General features: G+C 40.3%; 1 protein-coding gene across 6 annotated transcripts in view; it reads left to right on the forward strand.

The window, feature by feature from the left end:
- The window catches only part of ERC1 (ELKS/RAB6-interacting/CAST family member 1), a 490,045-nt gene that overhangs the window by 442,888 nt on the left and 26,667 nt on the right, over positions 1 to 20,490 (forward strand). For 2 of the 6 annotated variants that reach the window (XM_059726510.1, XM_059726506.1), the window contains one exon: positions 2,452 to 2,628. The exons of 2 other annotated variants lie outside the window; for them this stretch is intronic. In XM_059726510.1, the coding sequence (XP_059582493.1) occupies positions 2,452 to 2,613 (162 nt within the window). In that variant the 3' untranslated portion in view covers positions 2,614 to 2,628. Of the gene's footprint in view, positions 1 to 2,451; positions 2,629 to 13,184; positions 20,292 to 20,490 lie in introns of those variants that run through there. 2 more of the 6 variants (XM_006258283.4, XM_019489388.2) reach the window with 1 other exon arrangement.

Consider the following 20,490-nt stretch of genomic DNA (forward strand, 5'->3'; position numbering starts at 1 on the left):
CCCCCCGGCAGAAGCACTCTATTGTGCTTTACTTAAAGCATTATCAAGTAGAGCGTGACTGAACAGAACACATGGACAGTATGGTGTGGGGGCTGCCTGCACTGGCCAAGAGCCTGCCTGTACTCGCATGCCTCCCAGTGTGCTCTGCAGGCTCCCTGGGCTGTCGAAGATTCCTGAGCATGGCCAAATGGGGTAGCCATCCCTGATTAGCTGCCTGGCAGGAGGGAGCAGTCCCCACCCTGTTGCTCTATCAGTGACAGCTTGGCGCAGCAGGGCTGACAGCACTCAGACAGAATAAACAAGCTCTGCCTGAGGCTAGAGCACAATCCTGCGCAAAGCTGCCTGATATAGTGGCAGAATACAACTTACCTTAACTCGCAGTGGATGTGGTACAGACATTCAGAAAAGCACTCTAACCTACAGCACTTTGGTCTAATACCACATTCATTCTAACTTAGAGCACAATCCACCAGTTTTAAAGCACTCAGAGACCCATGATCATCTGTTCAGTTACAGCTTTAGAGCACTTTCTGGGCAATTAACGTGCGATAGATGTACCTAGATATGTAGACATGTACCTAACGTGCTATCTGTACCTAGACATCTTTATTTTGTTATTACTGTAGGGAAAGGTTCTGTGTTTTGAGACAGTCTACTCATGAACTGTGTATGAAATCCATAATAATTGCAATAATTTATATGCTTATTTGCAAAGCGTAAACTTTATTTTTAAAAATCAAGGAAGAAAAACAGTCTTCTGACAGATGATGTCCAATCTAAATAGTTTAAGTATGTACTAGTACCTCCATCATTAAATTATAGTTTCAGGTTTGGGCAAAGGAGAAAAAACCTGCAGTCTACTTCATAATTTTCAAATACTAATAGAAGATATACGGTAAATATTAATAATAAATCAATCTAGCACATGCACACATGTGGAAGAGAGTTGTTGCCATTAATTTTTAATGAAAGTATACAGTGCTAACAAAAATATTTTTAACTTGAGAACAGGGAGGAAGGGATGTTAAACAGTGTCTTACAAGATATAGTCACATTTTTTATATAGTTATAAATAAAGAAAAACTGGGAAAACTTCCCCTGTAAAAACAAAAACTTTTTGCATTTCAGTCCATTGTAGGAGAGATCATTTTCAGAGATGACCTGGGATCTGGGTTTTTCGGTTGCTATGGGAAAATGCAGATTTTCTCTGTTCGTGGAGAAAAATACAGATTTTTAATTGCAAATAGCAGATTTTTAATTTAAAATAAAAAATGCAGTTTTTAAACAGAAAACCAGGATCCCTGGAAATGACCTTCCAATTGTTTCCACTTCCTTTCAGAACTTGTATTTTCAGTTCTGACTTTTCTCAAGTATTTTTACTTCTTAAATTCCATGTTATTTGTCTTGTTACTGTGCACTTACCTAAGCTGGGCAGGAAAAATAAATCTAACCTGTCTGTCTTTTGAGGCCAAGGCCTTTTGCAGTTGGAGGAAAATAGCTCACTTGTACTTTTTTTTTTTGGTAAGGCTTGCTTCTTGAGGGGAAATAAAACCAAGGGTGCCTATACACATAACAATTTTCACCATGTCAAGCATTCTAAAGCTGTCGCTTAATACATGTGGGGAACTTTAGAATGTTTTTAAAATGGCAGAAGTCACCATAAGTAAAACTCACTGTATGTGTTTTAAATGTAAAGTGAACTGGAGTAGTGCTTCTCAGCCTACCTAGTTTGCCTTTATTGCACGCGTATTTAACTTGGTCTTTTCCAACTTCTTTACTGTCTGAGCCTCCAAAGTTTGGAATAGACTGCTGCCGGAGGTGGTTCAAGCACCTACTTTGAACGCCTTCAAGACACATTTCACGACACAGATGTTTATCTTGCTGGGATCCTATGATCCCTGCTGACTTCCTTCCCTTGGGGAAGGGGGCTGGTCTTGATGATCCTTCAGGGTGCCTTCCAGCCCGAATGTCTATCAAATCTATGAAAATGGTAATTACTAATTACTGCATTGTACAGCATCCGGCACTCCCAGCCTCCTAGTCTACAGAACTGCAGCAAGACATGAAACTCACACCAAACCGTGGAATGTCTATTAAGTTTTAAGGTGCTGTACCTAACACACGCTTTAAGTAGAGCGCAAAACTTACAGGCCTTTGGAAATGCCTGCCCTTCATGTGTATAGGCACCCTTAAAGTCTTCATGAACTTGACTTAATCCTTGCTTCTTTTACAGTCTAATACATTTGGTTTTGAATGTCTGCCTCACTCCTCATTTGTGTCATTCAGTGTTCATAGATGAATTCTGTATAATAGCAGTTGTGCAAGGAATGAAGGATTCCATAAAGTGCCTCATTTTCTGCAGTTGCCCATGTGTCACCATTTAACTTCATCACTTGTTTTTTTAAGTTCTCTGTTTCCATCCTCTTAATGTATTTTATTACCTTCCTAAAGCTGTCTGAGGGAGCCCAAAGTGGTTTGATCAGAGCTTCAAGGCATGCTGTGATGTTGTATCATGAAGAATCGCATCAACCTCATGTGGGCTGCTCTGAAGAGGGCAGGAGTAGACTCATGGTGCAGCCACACACCCCCTTTCCAGGTGAGGGGAATATGTAGTGAGCTGTCTGAGCTAACTGGTTTGTCAGTGCTGCTGTTGGGAGCTGCTGCATTGGCACAGGAATGAACACTGTCGCCACTCAGCCCCGTTTTCCCCTGCCACTGAAAACAGTGGTGGGCAAGGGAGCAAAGAGCTAAGCAGAAGCAGCATTCACCTCTTGGGCTCTGCCAGCAGCCGTGCTGACAAGCCAGTGAGCTCACTGCATGTGCGCCACACAGCCAAAGGAGATTCTGGCCATACCCCTTCTATACCTCCCCTGGATATGCCCAAGGAAGAGGACATATCTTGTTTCTCCAAGGGCATCCTATTCCTTCTCACTCTTCTTGCTAGTCATAAGAAGTTTAGATACCCTGTGGCTTGTTCAGTAAATGCACTGTTTATTGAAGCTGTTCAGAGAGTCTTCTGGTTATGTTTGTTGCATAACAGACCACTTGGGAGAAGTCTGTGGGCACCCTTTTTATGTAAAGGGAACCACACTTAGAAACAGTTGGGTTCTTTGTTTACTTGGGTTGAGTTTAACTAGTCTGTGTGGAATCAAAATGACCTTTTCTTCTCTCTCGTACAAGTTACCCAGATTCTTGTGCACCAGTTCAGATGCAGAAGTTGTTCTTTCTCCTAGGGAGAAAAAAAAAAAGAGGCAGGCAGATTATGATCACCAATATGACTGACATACAGTACAAAGAAGGATACTAAATTAGATAGCCCCTCCTTTTATCCAAGCAGTTCCCTCTTTGTTCTCTTTGACATGCATGTCCTGTCCTGTGCAGGTCTGAAATCCTGGGCCGTACCTGCTCTGGGGTTCACTTTCAAAAACTGTCCGGCAACCCTGATCAAGCTATACCACACTAGGAATATCCCCATAGTTCTCTCATAACCTAATTAATTTAAATAAATAATAGCAATAAAAAAATCTTTAATTTAAAAGGTTTGTTATGGTATCTTTCCCTCCATTCCAAATATTCAGACCTATCATCCCAGGCCCTTTTCTTATGCTTTTTCTATTGCCAGTAATGTGGCATAACAACAACAACAAAAACAATAACAATTTACCTGTAGTCACCTCATTTCAGAGTTGTTTTCCAACTTAAGTCTGACTACATCCTTGTGAAACATTTGCCATTATAAAGAAGGGTAAGCTGAGACACAGTAAGATATGGTTATTACTACATGGTAACAGACTAAATAGCAGGTAGCATTAGAAACCAGTAGTTCTGACTTCCAGTTTTTGCTCTAGCTTTTAGAAAACTCTCCTTTCCCAAATTCATAAACTATGCCTGCATGAGAGCCTTTCAGGTTTGTCTTGCCTAATGAACTGGGCTTGTAGACAAGTGAATTTTCTTTCAATTCTGGGGGTGGTTTCTGCCTATGATAAGTAGATGGGATACTCAAGGAAGCATCTGGGACAGACTTACTGGTTACATTAACCTGCAGGTTATATGCTGAGTAAAAACCAGTGTGAATATCAAGCTGGCATCGCCACGGCTATAGAATGGCACTCTTAGGGCACGTCCAGACAAACTTATATAGACTTGTGAGCATCTCTAAGTCATGCCCATAGCATCAGGCAGCGCCATGCTGCTGCGGGGCAGGTGTGGGGACAGGCATGTGGCAGCCCCTGCTCAAGCACGTGCTTCTTGCAGCAGCCCAAACCAGTTTGAGATAATGCAAGAGGCACGCTGCGTACAAAAAAAATGTTCCCCACACGGCAGTTCTAAACCTATTTTCAAATTCCAGTAGGATTGGGCAAATAAATTTAGCCAAAAAACAGAGTTATTCTGGAATGGTTAAAATGTTCTGATCTGATTTTTTAAATGAAATGTTGAGTCTGCTGTTTTAAAATGGCATTTTCATTTTCAAAAAATTAACACATTTAAAAACAATTAAAAAAAGAGATCACCTAAAAATGTGAAATATTTCATATGCTTGAAAAAAGATATTTCAGGTCAAATTGAAACTAAATTGCTGAGGGGTTTGGTTTTGTTTGTTTGTTTCTCCAAAAATAATTTAAAATTCTCTTTTGGGTTGACCAGATTAAGAATTCTTTTCCATTTTTCAGTTCTGCTACAGCTCTACTAACATGGGTTAGGAAATGGAAGATTGTATATAATTGGTTTTCATTATATCTTGTGTACTGCTGTGTATATACCCACACCAATTGATTTTGGAGAGACAAGTTGAAATGTATTTCTTGTTTCTTGACTGAATAGATAAGGTATTAATAATTTGATTTAAAGCTGATACATTTTATATGTGGAACAGAAAATCCATATCTTTAAAGGAATGGATGTAGTCAAATAGATCTTTTAAAACTGATTTATGTGATCCTAAACACCTTCATATGGCCCGATATAAACATCCAAGCCTTGTAGAATCCAGATCCCAACATTGTGGTTTACACCAAACCCTTTGAAATATTTTGTGATAGATTTTACCTCTTTACCTCAAGGCCTATATGCACTGTCCATCTACTTCTGGCATACAGTTTTCTGTCTGCTCACCCACCTCCTCAGAAATCATGCAGGTTAATAATGGGAGAAAACAGGTAATTGAAAATACCTTTCATAAAAACAAACTTAAAGGCTCTCAGACAAAAGGTGCCTTTCTACAGTAGGGAATACAGTCTGCATTCCATATACTAGTGCTATAAGCACAGAGTGTACATACAATTGAGAGGCATCAGGTCAGACACAGCAAAGGTTTTCTCACTTGAATACCTGACAGTCTTCAAGCAGCCTCTGAAGTGCAGGGGTGGAGATCTGAGAGAGAATACACTATCCTCCTAGTGATTTATTTGTTTTTCAAGAAGGCAGTAAAATTATACAATAGGAAGCATTCCTGTTCTGAGACCAGGCTGGAGTCAAGGGGAGAGATTTTGAATCTACTGTAGATTATCTGAAGGCATTGACCCCACAGAGGTGTAGAGACATTTCCCACTCTTCTACTTGAACATGAAGTATAAATTAGTGTGCAGCTCTTCGCTGGGGTCCTTATGATTCCTTCTCTTCCTAAGATACCTATATTATACCTGCCATCACCTACACCCACACATGGCCTTTTCCCCTCTCATGTCCTTGGGCACTTCCATGAGAAAAGTATATAATTCTCATCATGCCTGGTCTTAAGAAATAAACAAGAAAGAAGGAGTGCTCCCATATTCATCAGGTTCTTTCTCGCCACAGAGAAAGGGAAATAAGAAAAGTTAGCACGTTGTCCATCTGTACCCAGTACCACAGCTATAGTGCATAGAAAGAGAATCTGGTCCAGGCAAAATAAACTCATTAGGAAATGTTCTTCAAAATATTGGTACTGACAGTCCTCTAGATTTATCTGGTAATAGCAGTGAGGCTCAGAAGCTCTTCACTTCTTAAGGAGCTTGTCTGAATGGAACTCCTAGCAGAAGTCACTATAAGGGATGGCATAAAAGCACTGACTGTAGGAAAGGTAACAACTCAAATATTACATTAATATTATAATGTTAAGTTCATGTAGAAAACAACTATGCTGTCATCTTGCATCTCCAAAGACCTCTCTGCTAATAACCTAGTGTGTAGTACTTTCCTAACTTTCATATTTCAACTGTTGTCTGTGCAGCTGCCACCAGCCTTATAATGGCTTTTTTTTAAATTCATCATTGTAAGTGTGGTCCCTGTTGAACCTTACCTTTGGGCAGCTTGAGTGAAGCTATTATAACCACACTTCTTCCCTAGTTTGACAAGTTCTTGAGTATTCTAGTTGGATTATGATGATTTATTTAGAATTGCATAAGGTGCTAGACTCATAACTCTGGAAACTGAAATCAGCTAATCAGCATCAAGATAGATATGGCAGAGGCAAGCTTTAGGTGCTAGGTTCTGGGGATGAGAGGGGAGTTCAGCTTCCCTGTTTCCTCTCATTTTAGATGTATTCTCTTGTCTTCAGATGGCATTTGTGTTATGGTGTTCAGCACCCCTGAAGTATTGAACCCCAGTGATAATATTTTCTCCTACTAAGTGACACCTGCAGACTCTGTCACCAGTGGCACCAGTTTCTAGGTATTACGTGGAGGATGCAACTGTGAGTTCTCGATCCAACTAGGACAAATCAGGTCCTGAGATTCCTGCTACTTTCTGAGAAAACGTCTATACTCTAAAAAAAAAAAAATTGTGCAAGATTCTTACTCCTCGGTCTTAAATTCAAAATGGGAAACTAACTGATTAAACATCCTAAGCTTTTAAACTTTCCTTTGTCTTGGAGGGAGATGTAGTTAAGTAAAGTGTAATCTGGGACCCTTTCTGGTCATCACGTGCCATTCCTGCCTTGTAGAAGTTTCAGGCAGTTTCTCATTTGCATTGGGCAAAGGAGCCCATAGAAACACAGTCACTTGTGTGTTGTTGGTTTTCATTGGACTTGCTCTTCACCAGGATCCAATAATGCCTCATTTGCTATCCTTTTTCATGTTACAACCCCGGCTTTCAGTCAGGCCCAGTATAGGCAACCCCCACTTAACGCTGTTTCACTTAGCGCTAATTTGCTATAGTGCTCATTTTAGATTGATATCCGATTTCACTTAGTGCTCAGTGAGTTTCATTATAATGTTCGCGGTCGCCATCTTGGGTCATTAAAAACAATTGCAGTTGCTATCTTGGGTTGTCAAATACTTTCGGTTTCGCTTAACGCTTGTTTTGCTTAATGCTCAGTTTTTCAGGAACCTATTAAGAGTACTAAGCGGGGGTTGCCTGTATGGTGGTTGAAGTTTTAAGTGTTGTGTGTTTTAGCATGCTTCTTGCGGTGTGTATGGGTGGTTTCATTTGTTTGTTTTATTTTGTGTTGTTTTCGCCAATGTTTCTGCTTTTGCTTTGGTGCCTGTTTTCCCAGTGCTTAGCACTTAGGCACTCAGGTGACCACCACTTTTTTCAGTGCTTTTAGGTTTGTGTTGGCAGAGTGTCACAGCTGAATGCCAAGTTTGCTAAGGCTACTGAGTGACAGTGTTTTCCCTTACATAAGCCCAACAAAAGAGCTATATTACCAAAATGTATGGCATCATTAAGATTGAAGACTTCACCAGTCATTGATCCTTGACATACTCAGAACTCTTCACCTAAAGTTAGTGGTAGTGAGTTCTGGTCAGCAGCTGTCTCCATAAAAATGGCCCTCCATGTCATCACTGAATGGTGAGACTACTGGACTCACAATAATTAGTTGTTTTGAATCTGGAGATCTCGAATTTAAAATATACTGGCTGTGGATCCACCTAACCTAGAATGGAGACCTTATATAAAGGAATTGGATGCCCAGGGAAAAATGGGGTTCAGGAACTGCTTTTGCTCATATATATCCTGAAAATAATGGGAGACTTTCAGGGATCCAGTGTCTCAGTCCAATCCTTGTTTAAAAGGGACAGTCAGTCAGAACCTGGCAGAAAATGGATAACCAAGCAGGGAAACAGTTTGCATGAGGTTTGTGGGAGGCCCTGAAGGTATGAGAATGGGTTCTCCCATATATAGTCCCTGGTCCCTTGTTTTCCTTCCGAGTAAGAAAACCAAAACAAGACTGTCAGTTTGTGACTGACGTTTATGAATGGTCTTTGCAAAAAAAATGTTAGATCCATCTCAAGTGAGGACACCATAGGTGAATCTGTTTACCATTCACCTGAACAAGAAAGTTGCCAATTATTTTGGGGGCTCCAAGAAAAGATACCTTCTTCAAATATTGTAAAAGATGGCTCCTGTAATTTTTTCATTGGCTGCATTGATAGCAAAGTACTGCACCATGATAGAGGCATTTTCAGTCATTTTAGTAATCCCATACTAGTCCAGGAAGTTTTAGTTTGAGATCAAAGATAGTTCCATCAAGCTAAAATTGAGGCCTCAGGTCATCACGTGCAGACCCAGGGAATCATATTCTGTTCCATCATGGTAGCTTTCTCCCTGAATCCTTTACCCATGACGTGATACAGATTCATAGGTATAATGTCTCTTAGCAGGTGGTCTGTATTCCCTTGGGTTCTTGGAAGCCATCTACCAGAAAGACCTAAAATATTTTCAAGTTGAAAAATTGTGTGATTCAGTCAAGCTCTAGTTGGACCTCTTTATTTGAGCAATTCAATTATTTATTGACTATGTTATCCTTTTGTCTAAGTCCAACTCCGATTAATTCCATTGAAGTATATTTGGCAGATACACTGGTCTGTCATAGCCTAAGGTAGACCACTGTCTACATCCCCTGATAAGTATATTCACATAGGGCTTGACACTTTTATGCCTTTTACCATTATAAACCTTCCTGTGGCATGTGATATTTAGTGGTCTTTACAAATTCCCCTTTGAACTCACTTCCTGTGAACTTAAGCTTTTTTAACATGAAAAGATATATTTGCCTGGTCACCAAGGTATCATTTCATTGTGAATAAATTTCAGGCTCTGGTGTTTAATTCTCCCTTTACAAGACTTTACAAGGATGGGATTATCTCTGAACTCACCTGAATTTCTTCTCCAGTTGGTATTGAAGTTCTGCTTTAATTAGCACATATTTGTCAAGATTTTTTCTACATTCAGATGCCCATTTTAGTGAGGCTATAAAACCATACCCTTGATGATAAAAGGACTGTAGTGTCCTACACGATGCAAACTAAAGTCAGTAAACAGTCTGCTCAGTTTTGCTTATTTTAATACCAGTTCATCTGGCAAGGATTTTACTAAGAGAACTTTGTCTAAGTGGATATCCAGTTATATTTCACATTGTTAAACATGACTGGTTTGAAGATGGAAAACCCTTTCAGTGATCACTTGATTCAAAATCAGGCTGCCACCATAATCTTCTTCATAGAAGTTTCTGTTATAGATGTCTACAAATCAGCTGCATGATCTTTTCTACACATACTTATTTACAAAGTAGTTTTGCTTGAATTTGCTCTCCAGTGGGAATCTCATTTTGGATTCTGGATGCGTCCAAACTTGTTTCAAAAGTAGCAAAAAACAAGCTCCTATCCTTAGAAAGATTTGCTGTTCAATCATGAAATATTTTATTTTCCATTAGCTAACTTTTTCCCCCTTTGGCACAGGTTATGGGTCCATTCTGTTGTGCTTACGCTGAGCTTGCCAGGAATCTTAGTAATACATATGCATTCAGATATATAAATATATGACACAGATGGCAGGCATGTTAAGCACAGGGGAGATTATTTACCTTGTAGTTCTGCTTTTTTGAAGATACCATCTTGCAGGATTTTCACTTGCCCACCCACATCCTTATAGTTTTGGAGGATCTCTTTTGAGGTATTTTTATCTTACATTGATAGTCATAAATTGTTTTTTTTTTCCTGAGAACTTCATCTTGCACTCCATTGAAGGAACTGACTTAGATGTTCAGAGGTAGCATTTATGCTCATCAGAGAGCATGACTAGTGCTTTCCCTGCTAACACTGCCCTCTGGTGGTATTGCATGAAAGATTCAAGGTGCAGGTAAGAATCCTGCAAGGTGATGTCTTCAGAGAAGCAACATTACATAAATTGTTTTTACTTCCGCTCTGCTTAAATACCCCTTGTCCTTCCTGTCCTCTGCCTCCATACTTACACACTTCTGATTGCATCACCATGAGGTCCTTATTCTGGTATGGATGGCCCATGAAGCCATACACATGCTGTTCTGGAGATTTGCCAGTAGGTGGTACCTTACTGAATGTTGTCACTGGACTCTGGGTAAGTTAAGAGTTTCAGTAGCCTGAGAAACCTAAGGTTCAAAAAGTAGTTTATGATGCCAATTGTAATAATCAGCTCTGCTTCTTGGTGACTGTGTTGCCTCTTTAAACCCAGTTTCCTGGCTGGACTTCTAGCTTTTCCACTGAGTGCACACTTCCACTCACTAAAGCTGCCAGGCTGTGGCTCAGCTACTGGAACCAAGCAAATTACATATCCAACAACATGATGTTTCTAAGCCATGCTGGGTTACTTTTAAATTCCCTCCCTCCATCCTTTCTCCCATGAGAGCAGTTACAGAGCCGAGAGCACTCCCCTCCTTCTCCTTTCTGTGCTTCCCCAGCTCATGTCATTCTGAGAGTCAGGATCAAGTTGCTTTTGCATTGTGATTCTTGGCATAAGAATCATATTACTGTTCTGTGAGTATAGCAAGGGCTTGAGACAGCCACTAGGAACAAAATACAAAAGAACCCATTAACCTTCTTCATGCAAAAGCCAAATAATTTACTATATACTACTCTAGTTTTATTCACAGAAGCCTGAAGCATTAACTTCTTCAGAATACATTTGCATTTAATCTGTTTTCAAGTTTTAGGGTGTTTGGTTTCATACCTCTTCTTGCAGTAACACTGTAGCAGTCAAATATGCATCGCAAGCACTGCATTGCATTTTTCATTTACTGTCCCTGTGTAGAAACATACTGTTCCATCTGCTTAGAATTTAAATTGCAGAAATATAGTCCTCCCTACTGCATAGTGTTTTCACTAAGCCAAGCACAGAGTGTTGTTGTCCTAGTAGTCCTAACATGTCTGCTGGTTAAAAATACTTCAATTTTTAGAACTGCTAGGATGATCAGTGCCATAGGATACTTAAAAATAAGGCAGAAGGTGGGGTAGGGTGGCATCAGAGACTGACTGGTTCAGAGAGACATGAGGTTTCATTGGAAACCTACTTCATCAGATGCTATGAATGGACTGCTTGAATTTCCTGAAAAAATTAGGTGCCATTTGGTAGGAGAGATCATCCATTTAAACCCAGCTGAGTTTGATGTTCTCTTCATATCACACATGTGCACTCCATGATTCCTTTACAAAGTATAATATTAAGTTAGAGAGAACATACCAGTTACTTAAGGGTAGTACACCTTACAAAAATGTTGTGTATAGTTATAGTTTAAAAAAAATAGTATTGGAAACTCAGGAAATTTAATTAGATACCAAAGTTTTGAAAGTATGGAATTAAGTAGTAAATAAATAAATCAACTTCAGAAACACTTGAGAGAACCTCTCCCACCCATAACAAACAGATTGTCCCTATCAGTGGGCGTATCTACACATGCAATTAATGCACATGAATAAATTCTGGAACCTATTGCTCTGGACTTTATTGCTCCCAGATGTGCTGGTTGAACATGTGTCCAGGACCAAAACACATTCAGTTGGATCAGAGCATCCCTGGCTGGTAGGGGCTCTAGAGAGTCAGCCTGCCAACTAGGGGCTACTTCCCTCCAGCTCTGTGCCCCCCCCCCCCAATATTCAACATGTCATGGAGGGGCTGGCTGGGGCATGAGGGTGCTTCAGCAAGGAGCTAGCTAGCAGGCAGCCCTTGTACTGAAGCACCCTTGTGCCCCAGCCAGCTGGGGCAGCATCTACATGTGCACTGCTGCAGAGTAAAAAAAACTCTGCAGCAGGATAGTTGACCTACTGCCGAGTTCATTAATTTACTCTGGCCTAACAGGAGCACATTTAAACATCTGTAGATGTGCCCAGTGACCACAAAAGTGAGAATTTCTTACACTTCATCATATTGCACTCTGGCCTTTTTTATGACCATACTTAGTTCATAGATAAGGGCATACTTTACAAGTTCCTGATTAGACACTGAAAGCTGTCATTCCTGAGTCTTCATTAAGATTCCTTGGGCCACTAACTCCACAAGTGTCATTAAACACAGAGCAACTTCCTGTATCTATGCATACAAACCTGCTAAGCTTAGGTTGTTAAATAACAGCACATACTTGAAAGGCACAGTTTAGAAACTTTGCAGGGAAAGAGTTAATGTTTTGCAAGCAACGTTAACTGACTTTTTCTTCATTTCAATACATATGTGTGCTCCCTAGAGGTATAATTTTGCTTCACAGATTTATTAAATATAAACGTTTCACGGGTGGGAGCATGTGCTGTGACAAATTTCACCAAAATACAAATTATAGCAGGTATATATTGTTTAAATAAAGTAAGTAAAACTGGCTGGGCAAGTATTTTCCTGTGTGTCATTCCCAACTTGCTATCTTAACAAATCTCTACAGAAACTAAGAATACTGTATAGGCTGCACATTTCAGCCGTGCAAGGGGGTGCTTCATGTTGTCCAACAGGTACCCTTCTAGTTATCAGAAGGTGGGTAAATGGGCTTTCACACTGACTTATCTAAATGGGTAAACTGGGCAGAACAAGCTATTCCAGAACAATTTATTTTGCAGTACCTATTCCAGAAATAGCCTCCCATGTTCCAGAATTACCACACTCACCAAGTGTGCACAGTTTCCACACAGGAAGCATTTCTGGAGTATTGCAGAATTGCTTATTCTACAATAGCTACTCTGCTCAACTTCCCCATGTAAACAGGGGCTCTGGAAAAGTGACCAGAGAAAAATTTAAACACTAATCTGAGTTCCTAAAATGTTAAACTGCTGTTTGTCCCCTCTCTAAATCTGATGCTCTAGCCCAGACCTTCCCAAATTATGAACTTTCTAGAATAGGGACTGCATTGGTCTGATTAGCTCATTCAGTGCCAGGTCTGACAGTGTGCCAGTCACTGTCCAGGACCCTCATTTGGTTCCACTATATAAATAATAAAAATGAACTGATATGTGTTGTTTTTGGGGGGGGTTTTGCAGCTTCATGATGAATTAGAAAAGGGCGAGAGGGACAACGCAGAGCTGCAGGAATTTGCTAATGCCATCTTACAACAGATAGCTGATCACTGCCCTGACATCCTGGAGCAAGTCGTCAATGCACTTGAGGAGTCGTCATGACCTCAGCCGCTAGCCCCACAGGAGCAACAGAGCCTGTGGCCAAGCTCAGTGAGTCCAAGGAGTCATGTGAAAGGAAAGGAGTGTGAGAGAGACAATGGAATAGGAACTTTTGGTGCACCTTTTACAAAGAAAAAACCTCTATAAACTACATGCTATCTGGGTTCTTCCAGTCTATGACTGCTGAATCCAGTTTGCATTCATCTTCTCACTGCCTTTCTACTTTGGAATCTGTTTCCCAGTTAACTTTCTTCTTGGTATTGAGGCTTTTGGATACATCTAAGCAGAAAATGTCTGAGTCCACTAAGCACAGAAGAGGGCATCCACTGGACACAAGCAGTTCTTCGTGAGGTCATGGAAGGGGGCATTTGCCTTTTGTTCTTTTGTTGTTGCTGGTTTGTTTCTATGAAAATGTAAAACCTGAATTTCTTAATGCTAAAACAGAGCATGCTCTAATTATGAGCTGCAGCTGGCCTGCATCAGCTGACAAGCTCAGGATTTGCTGCCTGTCTCTAAATTTCTTATGAAAAGGAGGGAAGTATCACCAGGTAAAGAGAGAGCAAGTTTCTCTGTTTGGTCTTGCTGGTCATTTCCATCCAGCAGCTGTGGGGCAAGAGAGGCATATGGGTGCTTTTTTGTTGGTTAGTCTGTTTACTTAGCCTCACTTCTGTTATTTCTGAACTGGCTCTGAAGTGCCAAATGTGGCTTATTTTCAGGTTGTTTTCTTTAGCTCTTGGGGTCTTAGTTATGTTTTTGCACCATCATGTACCTCGCCTCTGCCACTTGCTTCTTGTTTTCAGAGAGTTCCCTTCTATCAAGCAGGTCAGCCTCCAAACATAGTGTGTGTACCTTACCCATTGCTAATGTTTCAGGCAGTGGTTTTGTGAGCTCTAATTGCAAGCAGAGTAGTTCTAGCATTATCTACATAAGAAAGCTGCACCAGTTTGAGTAAAGAGGTGATTTTTAAATCAGTTAAGATAAATGGGTAGAATTGGCTATATGGACACTCTTGCTTTAATATAAATGAATTTCCTTTTGATTTTTCTTAATTTTATTAAGCATCAGTTTAAAGTGAATGGAAGTAAGCCATTCTTAAACTGAACTAAGAAAATTTACTTTGGGGTTTGCATCCATTTAAATGAACTAGTTTACAGTCACACTTTTTTAATTAAACCACTGCAACTGTATTACCATCCATCTTTTGCCTTTGCCATCCTCATGATAGCCAATACTGGCAAGTGATATAACCCCTAATAAGTGATCTGCTTGTTATTGCCTTAGTAAATTAGAATCTATTCCAGTGATAAGGCTCCAAAGGTTCATCCATACCTTTTGGTCTTAGTGTGAAGACATGATTTTGCTCTGGGTGCTATTTGTGTCTTCAGTGTGCTTCTGTTGATACCCACAAGACTGAATTCTTTGGCATCACCCTACAAGATCACTAAAGGAATTATTCTCTATTGAACTTTTGGCTCTCTAACACTTCATGTTAAGAAAATAGACTTTTTCTCTTTTGTTACATTAAGAAAAAAGGGTACATTAAACATTAATGCAATAGTGCGGAGATTGCGGGCTCTTCAACTGCTTTTCCATCAGGATTGTTTCAATGGTGAATGCCCTGCCTACTGATGCAGCAAGCTGCTCTAGCACCAACTGATCTTTCAGAACCTAGAAATATCAGATGTTAAGTATCAAAATCCAAACTTTTGGAGCAGGCTCTCCCCATTCAGAACCCACACTACAACTCCTGTAACCCAACACTGAGCTTATATCACTGCCACTTATGCTGCCCAAATCCTACAGTGCCTTTAGGTTTACTGTCTATTTCCTTGTCTTTCACACCTGCAGCACAGCTCCTCTGCCTTTCTTCTACCCATTGTTCCATCTTTTGGGGGGACTGATCCCTCTGCAACTGGCAAACATTTGAGTGAGTCAACACTCACCCTTTGCTTATCTGAAAATTGCACTAAAAGTCCAGGCAAGAAAGGCATATCACTTGCATTCCTTAAAATGTAATGAGCAGTTCAAAATAAATCCTTTGCAAGTTTGTGAAAAGATCCAGCAGGTCATCCATTGCCAGCAGCAAACCACATCAGGGAATTCAGTACTCTCTCATTGGCATATACAGGGGAACATTTTAATCTGAGGCATCCTTTAGAAGGGGGAACTGTGTCAACAACCTTGGTGTTAATTGGTTTAGAAAAAAAAAGGTCTGCTTCTCAGTTTCCTAATGGGAAGTTCATAGCTTCCTGTCCTTGCTTTGCAAATCAAGAATTATAGCTTTAGTTCTCACTGCAGTTATTGCTTCTGTCTGAGCCTTTTCATCATCGAACAGGAAAAGAGTGGGAACCTGAATGTTTGCGAGGGTGACTGTACCGGAAGGCATATAGACAGTGACTGTATATACCACTGAGCCATGCCTCATACCAGAACCAGCCCTTTGGCCCTATTATTTGAGTCAGCATGTTTTGATAGGAGCCGTAGTTTTGAAATCTTTCTCTTGCTTTTTTTCTTCATTGCCCCTAATTATTCACTGTAGGAATTTAATGCTGCCTGTAAAACCATCATAGCCATCAGCCTAACATCATCCTACCACCACCATTCCCTGACTGTCCCATTAACTTATATGGTCAAATCTCCAGCTACCCATGTTCCCTGCTGTAAAACAATCCCTTCTCTGTGAGAAGCTGTGGAATTTCTCTTATCGATGCTTCAAATGACTCCTGCTCATAAACCTCTTACTGAGATGCTCCTTGATAGCACTTTGACTATAGGGTAGGGGGAAGGGACAGGAGTGAGTGGTGGTCATTTGTGGCTATTACAGCAATTCCATGTTTATTGCATGGCCCGTAAATCACAAGAAAGCTACAACTGTCGATGCTGGGATTTCTGGAACCTTTAACTTAGCTGCTGCCATGTGGCTGTGCTTCTGGAGAATAAAATCACATCTATCTCATGAAAGTGGGTGCAAGGCTTATGTATTGAAAACCAGTTAAGTCCCACTGTTTACACTCAGTGGTGCTCCCACCATGTTCTTTGGAGAGATTTGTGAAGGAGAGCCAATTTTCACACTGCTCATTAGGTCTTTATCTTTGAGCCGCCCAGTTGCTATTCTCTCCAGCTGGATTGTTGTGCCCATCTACAATTTCTCCAATTACCTATTGTCATCTTCATGGGCACCTACATCTACTACCTTAAACCTGGATTCCCCAGTAAAGTGCTTTCAGGGAGAGAACAAGCCCTGATCTGGGAACAGCTCTGATCTGACTTGATCTCTGGTAAACCATTGCAGGTAATCTCTATGATCCGGCTTGGATAGAGGTCCTATCATGTTGAATACCCATGGGAATGGTCTGATTTAAGGAAAGGTGACTAACCAGGATTTAAGGCTGACTATGACCTATCTTAACTTTTTTTTTCTTTTATGGAGTGTCACACCACTGGCCTTAGGGTAACTTAGCTGACATGCAGTCCATCATAAGGTAGCATATCACGTGCCTAACAGAATGGGGTGCATGTGTGTGTGGTATTTGTGTTCACCCTGGTAGCTCTTTTAACTTGATACCTCCCTGTTCTGCTTCCAGGGAGATCAAGCCACAGTGTCCAGTAAACACAGCTCCAGTACAATGCCATAGTAGGCCTGGCAAATTCATCTGCTCGTGGTGTTTCTCTGCCCTAGAATCTAGTTTCCAAGAATAACACAGAATGTGTGAAGAGGGGTCCTGCAGGATTTTGCTTAGTCTTGCCACATTAACAGAGTTCAATTTGCTGTGTTATAAAGGCTTTGACTGCTTTCAAATTCTTTTTTTTCCAGATATCAAAGTGCTCATTTGTGAAGCAGCTGAAAGATTCATAGACAGGAAGAGCTCCCTATAGTTAATATTACTTTAGGGTTTGATATATAAGTGGAGCTCCCTGAATTTTGGGCCTAGTGTACACCCTGACACTCACTCCACCTGTTCACAATCCCCAAGAATCCAGTTTCTTCTTTTCCTCTGCACCAAACCTCTTCTAAAAACACTAATGAAAAAGGACATGACAGCACTGGAAATATCCTGAGCATAGTGACACTATTTCTGATTAGAGGAAGAGCTGACTGAAGTCCATCCCAGGTAAAACTCTAAGCTTCTGGTATTGTCTCTTACATTGGTGAGATCTCCATCTATAAAATGCCAAACCCTCCTTGGAAGAACCATGCTTCAGCCAAGCCCAGGAGGGTGGTGGGTGATGATCATGTGATACAGAAGTGTCTATGTGCTGTTTCCAGTTGTACTACTGGACTAATGTCTGCTCTAAAACATTTTTTGGTACTTGGTGTCTCTCTAAGTATTATGCACAAGAGCGTGCTAATGTTATAGGTCCCACCTGCCAACACACAAATGTCTACCCATATACGCCCCCCCCACCCCACCCCCACCAATATCCACCCTGCTTTCTGAACCCAGTGGTATATTTTTACTTGCCTGTAGTGCTCCCACCCATAGCTGCTGCTAATGTTTACTGTGTTGCAAATTTTTTGTTTCTGCTAAAGGGTTAATGAAGCAGGGTTCCCACTCCCATACCCCATCGTCAATTATTGCCAGAAAGGGTTCTTTACAAAGGGTGGTGAATATATGCTGATTCTGATATAAAGCAGAAGTTCCATTACATTACCAGTGTACCTATTCCACAATGACTTCGATGAAATAAAAAGGAAAACAGTACAATCAAGGTGTCTGGGGTTAAAAGAAACCCCTACTCAGCTGAGCATCTGCACTGAACCAGAAAGCAAGAGAGATGGGAAACTGAAGGTTGTGGATAAATAACACTGCCCCAGTGAAGCCAGTGGGGTGAAAGGGTCAGGCACAGGGCATGCTTGGACTGCCACAACTGACAAGATAAGCTTTCTGCCAATCACTTGCTCTTGTCAATGTCTTAGAAAATCCAAGTGTTGTTTTTTAAAACAACATTTTAAATTGTTTTTTCCACCTAAGCAGAAGAAGCCCTACGCTACAACAAATCTTTCTGAACAAAATGGCTGTGTCCGCTGACTATTTTTAAAAAAAAATAAAAGAAAGAAAGAAAAGAAAAACTGTTTTGAAACTTTTTAGTGTCAAAAGCATAAACACAAGAATCCTGACTTTTTCCAGTGGGTGTGGTGAGTGATGTAACCCTGTCATCGGTATTGTCCCTGACTTTTTCAGGGGTGATTTTTTTCCTGTTTTGTTTTCTGCTTGTCGATATTGTCTGTGTGGTCCTAAGGCTGGGGCAGTTACCAACAATATGTGTCTGTCTGATAGTAGTAGAAATGAAAAAAGATGTGTGTTAAAAATATAAAACTAAATGTCATCCAAAGGAATTCAAGTTAGGCAGTAGCAAAGCACAGACTCCTCTTCCCAGGTTTGTGAGGAAAAGGATTTGAAGGCTCCTGTTTATCATAAATGGCCTTTAACAGACTATTGAGGGCAGAATAGTTTGGCCTGTTAGGAAATGTTACTGGCCCTATATTGTATGTTCTTTCTCTCCCTTGGTTCTGCATTGTATCTACTAGATTCAGAATATAGAAATGGGGAAGGCAAAAAATTATCTTAGAAACCAGTCTTTACTAGGAATAGTTACTAGTGTTGAGTGTCCTGTAGACTATCAATTATCGGTGCAAGTAGAATTTTCAGACATTGTCTCTTGAATTGCACCTATAAATTGTGTAGGCATGTGCAGATGTATATGAGCTTTGTCAATTAGCAGTTTACACATGTGCATGCTTACTTTGCAGGTGCCTGTTTTTAAAAAAATGTATTCCTTAAAGTCCAGCATGTGTCGTGTTACATTAAAGGACTTACAGCCCTTTGCTGCTATAGTTCTGTGGGAGACTGGACCATGTAAGAGACACTGTCAATTTGAAACTGCATGTATAGCAAAAAACACATTTCTTTTGTTAGTGATGCTTAAATTATTTAAAATTAATATGTTTTGTAAAATCCATCTTATTTTTTACAATGGCATTTGTTTGCTTTTTGCACTTCTTCTAGTTTAGACATTGAAAATCAAGTCAATGTCACCTTTTTCAGGTTCTCAGTGCTCTTTATTTGCTCAAAACAATTTTTTGACTTGGAAATAAAAATTATAAAACCATTTATATTAATATTATGTACTTTTAGATGTTGTAAAAACTTGGTTATCTAGAATCTAAATTATAAGCCAGACTTTTGTAGACACTAACCCTTTAACAGACTTTTCACCAGGCAGACAGCACTCCCAGGGCCAGGTCATTCTCAGTGGTAGTGAAGTGTAATGGCTCTTTTGCATTTAAATCCATCAGCCTCAATAGCTGCAAAGAGCACTGTTTTCTTTCTGGCCTGTACTCTATGACAGACTTGAAGGCAATTAAGTTTGGCTCTTATTGATGTACTTCTTAGTAGATCCTGAGGATGCTGTGTTGGTAAAATAACACAGTTCTGAAGGAGGGTGAGTCAGATGGAGCCATAGACAGGGGAATGATTTCTGTGCTGATCTAACATGTTGCTCCACTAAAACAGTATTGCTGTTTCCCTCTGATTTGCTAAATGAGGAGGGCTGCATGCCAGAGCCTGTTGTACCAAATAGTTCACGGAAGTAGCCTGGGGGACTGCCATGAGGAGTAAAAATGTGTGGGACAGTTGACACATGACTGGGATCCCTCATTTGCTTTGGAAGAGACATGTTGCACTTTAGTGGAGGAGGAGATGAGCTTTGGGTATAGTCTGCCATACTTGAGTTCCTTTTGGAAACAGCAGCAGCAGGAGACATTGATGTCTGTGATACAAGTGTGCACGCTGCCTTCAACTTGTGTGTGTTTTATTGCTGGAGTCATGTTACTGACTGGATAATGAAATTGCAAAGAAAATGTGTTATATTCAATTTTGCCTTGATAATATAAACACTTTGTTCATTTTTTCTTCTTTTTTTATTCACAAACTAAATTCATCAGGAAATTATAAAATTATTTAAAAACTCTGTGCTGTCTCTTCTTTTTCAGTCCCATTATGTCTTATGCAATGTTTTCTCCCCACAGATCTGAAATGTGGAAGATGGGGAGAAACCCATATATTCTCCACACTGGGAATAAATACACAGCTGGAGATTGAAACGAGTATATGGCAATGCAGAAAAGAATGCCAGAGAGTAGAAAGCAAAAAGGACAGTGGTAACATTA

Source organism: Alligator mississippiensis, chromosome 4 (genome assembly GCF_030867095.1).
Source record: "Alligator mississippiensis isolate rAllMis1 chromosome 4, rAllMis1, whole genome shotgun sequence".
NCBI lineage: Eukaryota > Metazoa > Chordata > Crocodylia > Alligatoridae > Alligator > Alligator mississippiensis.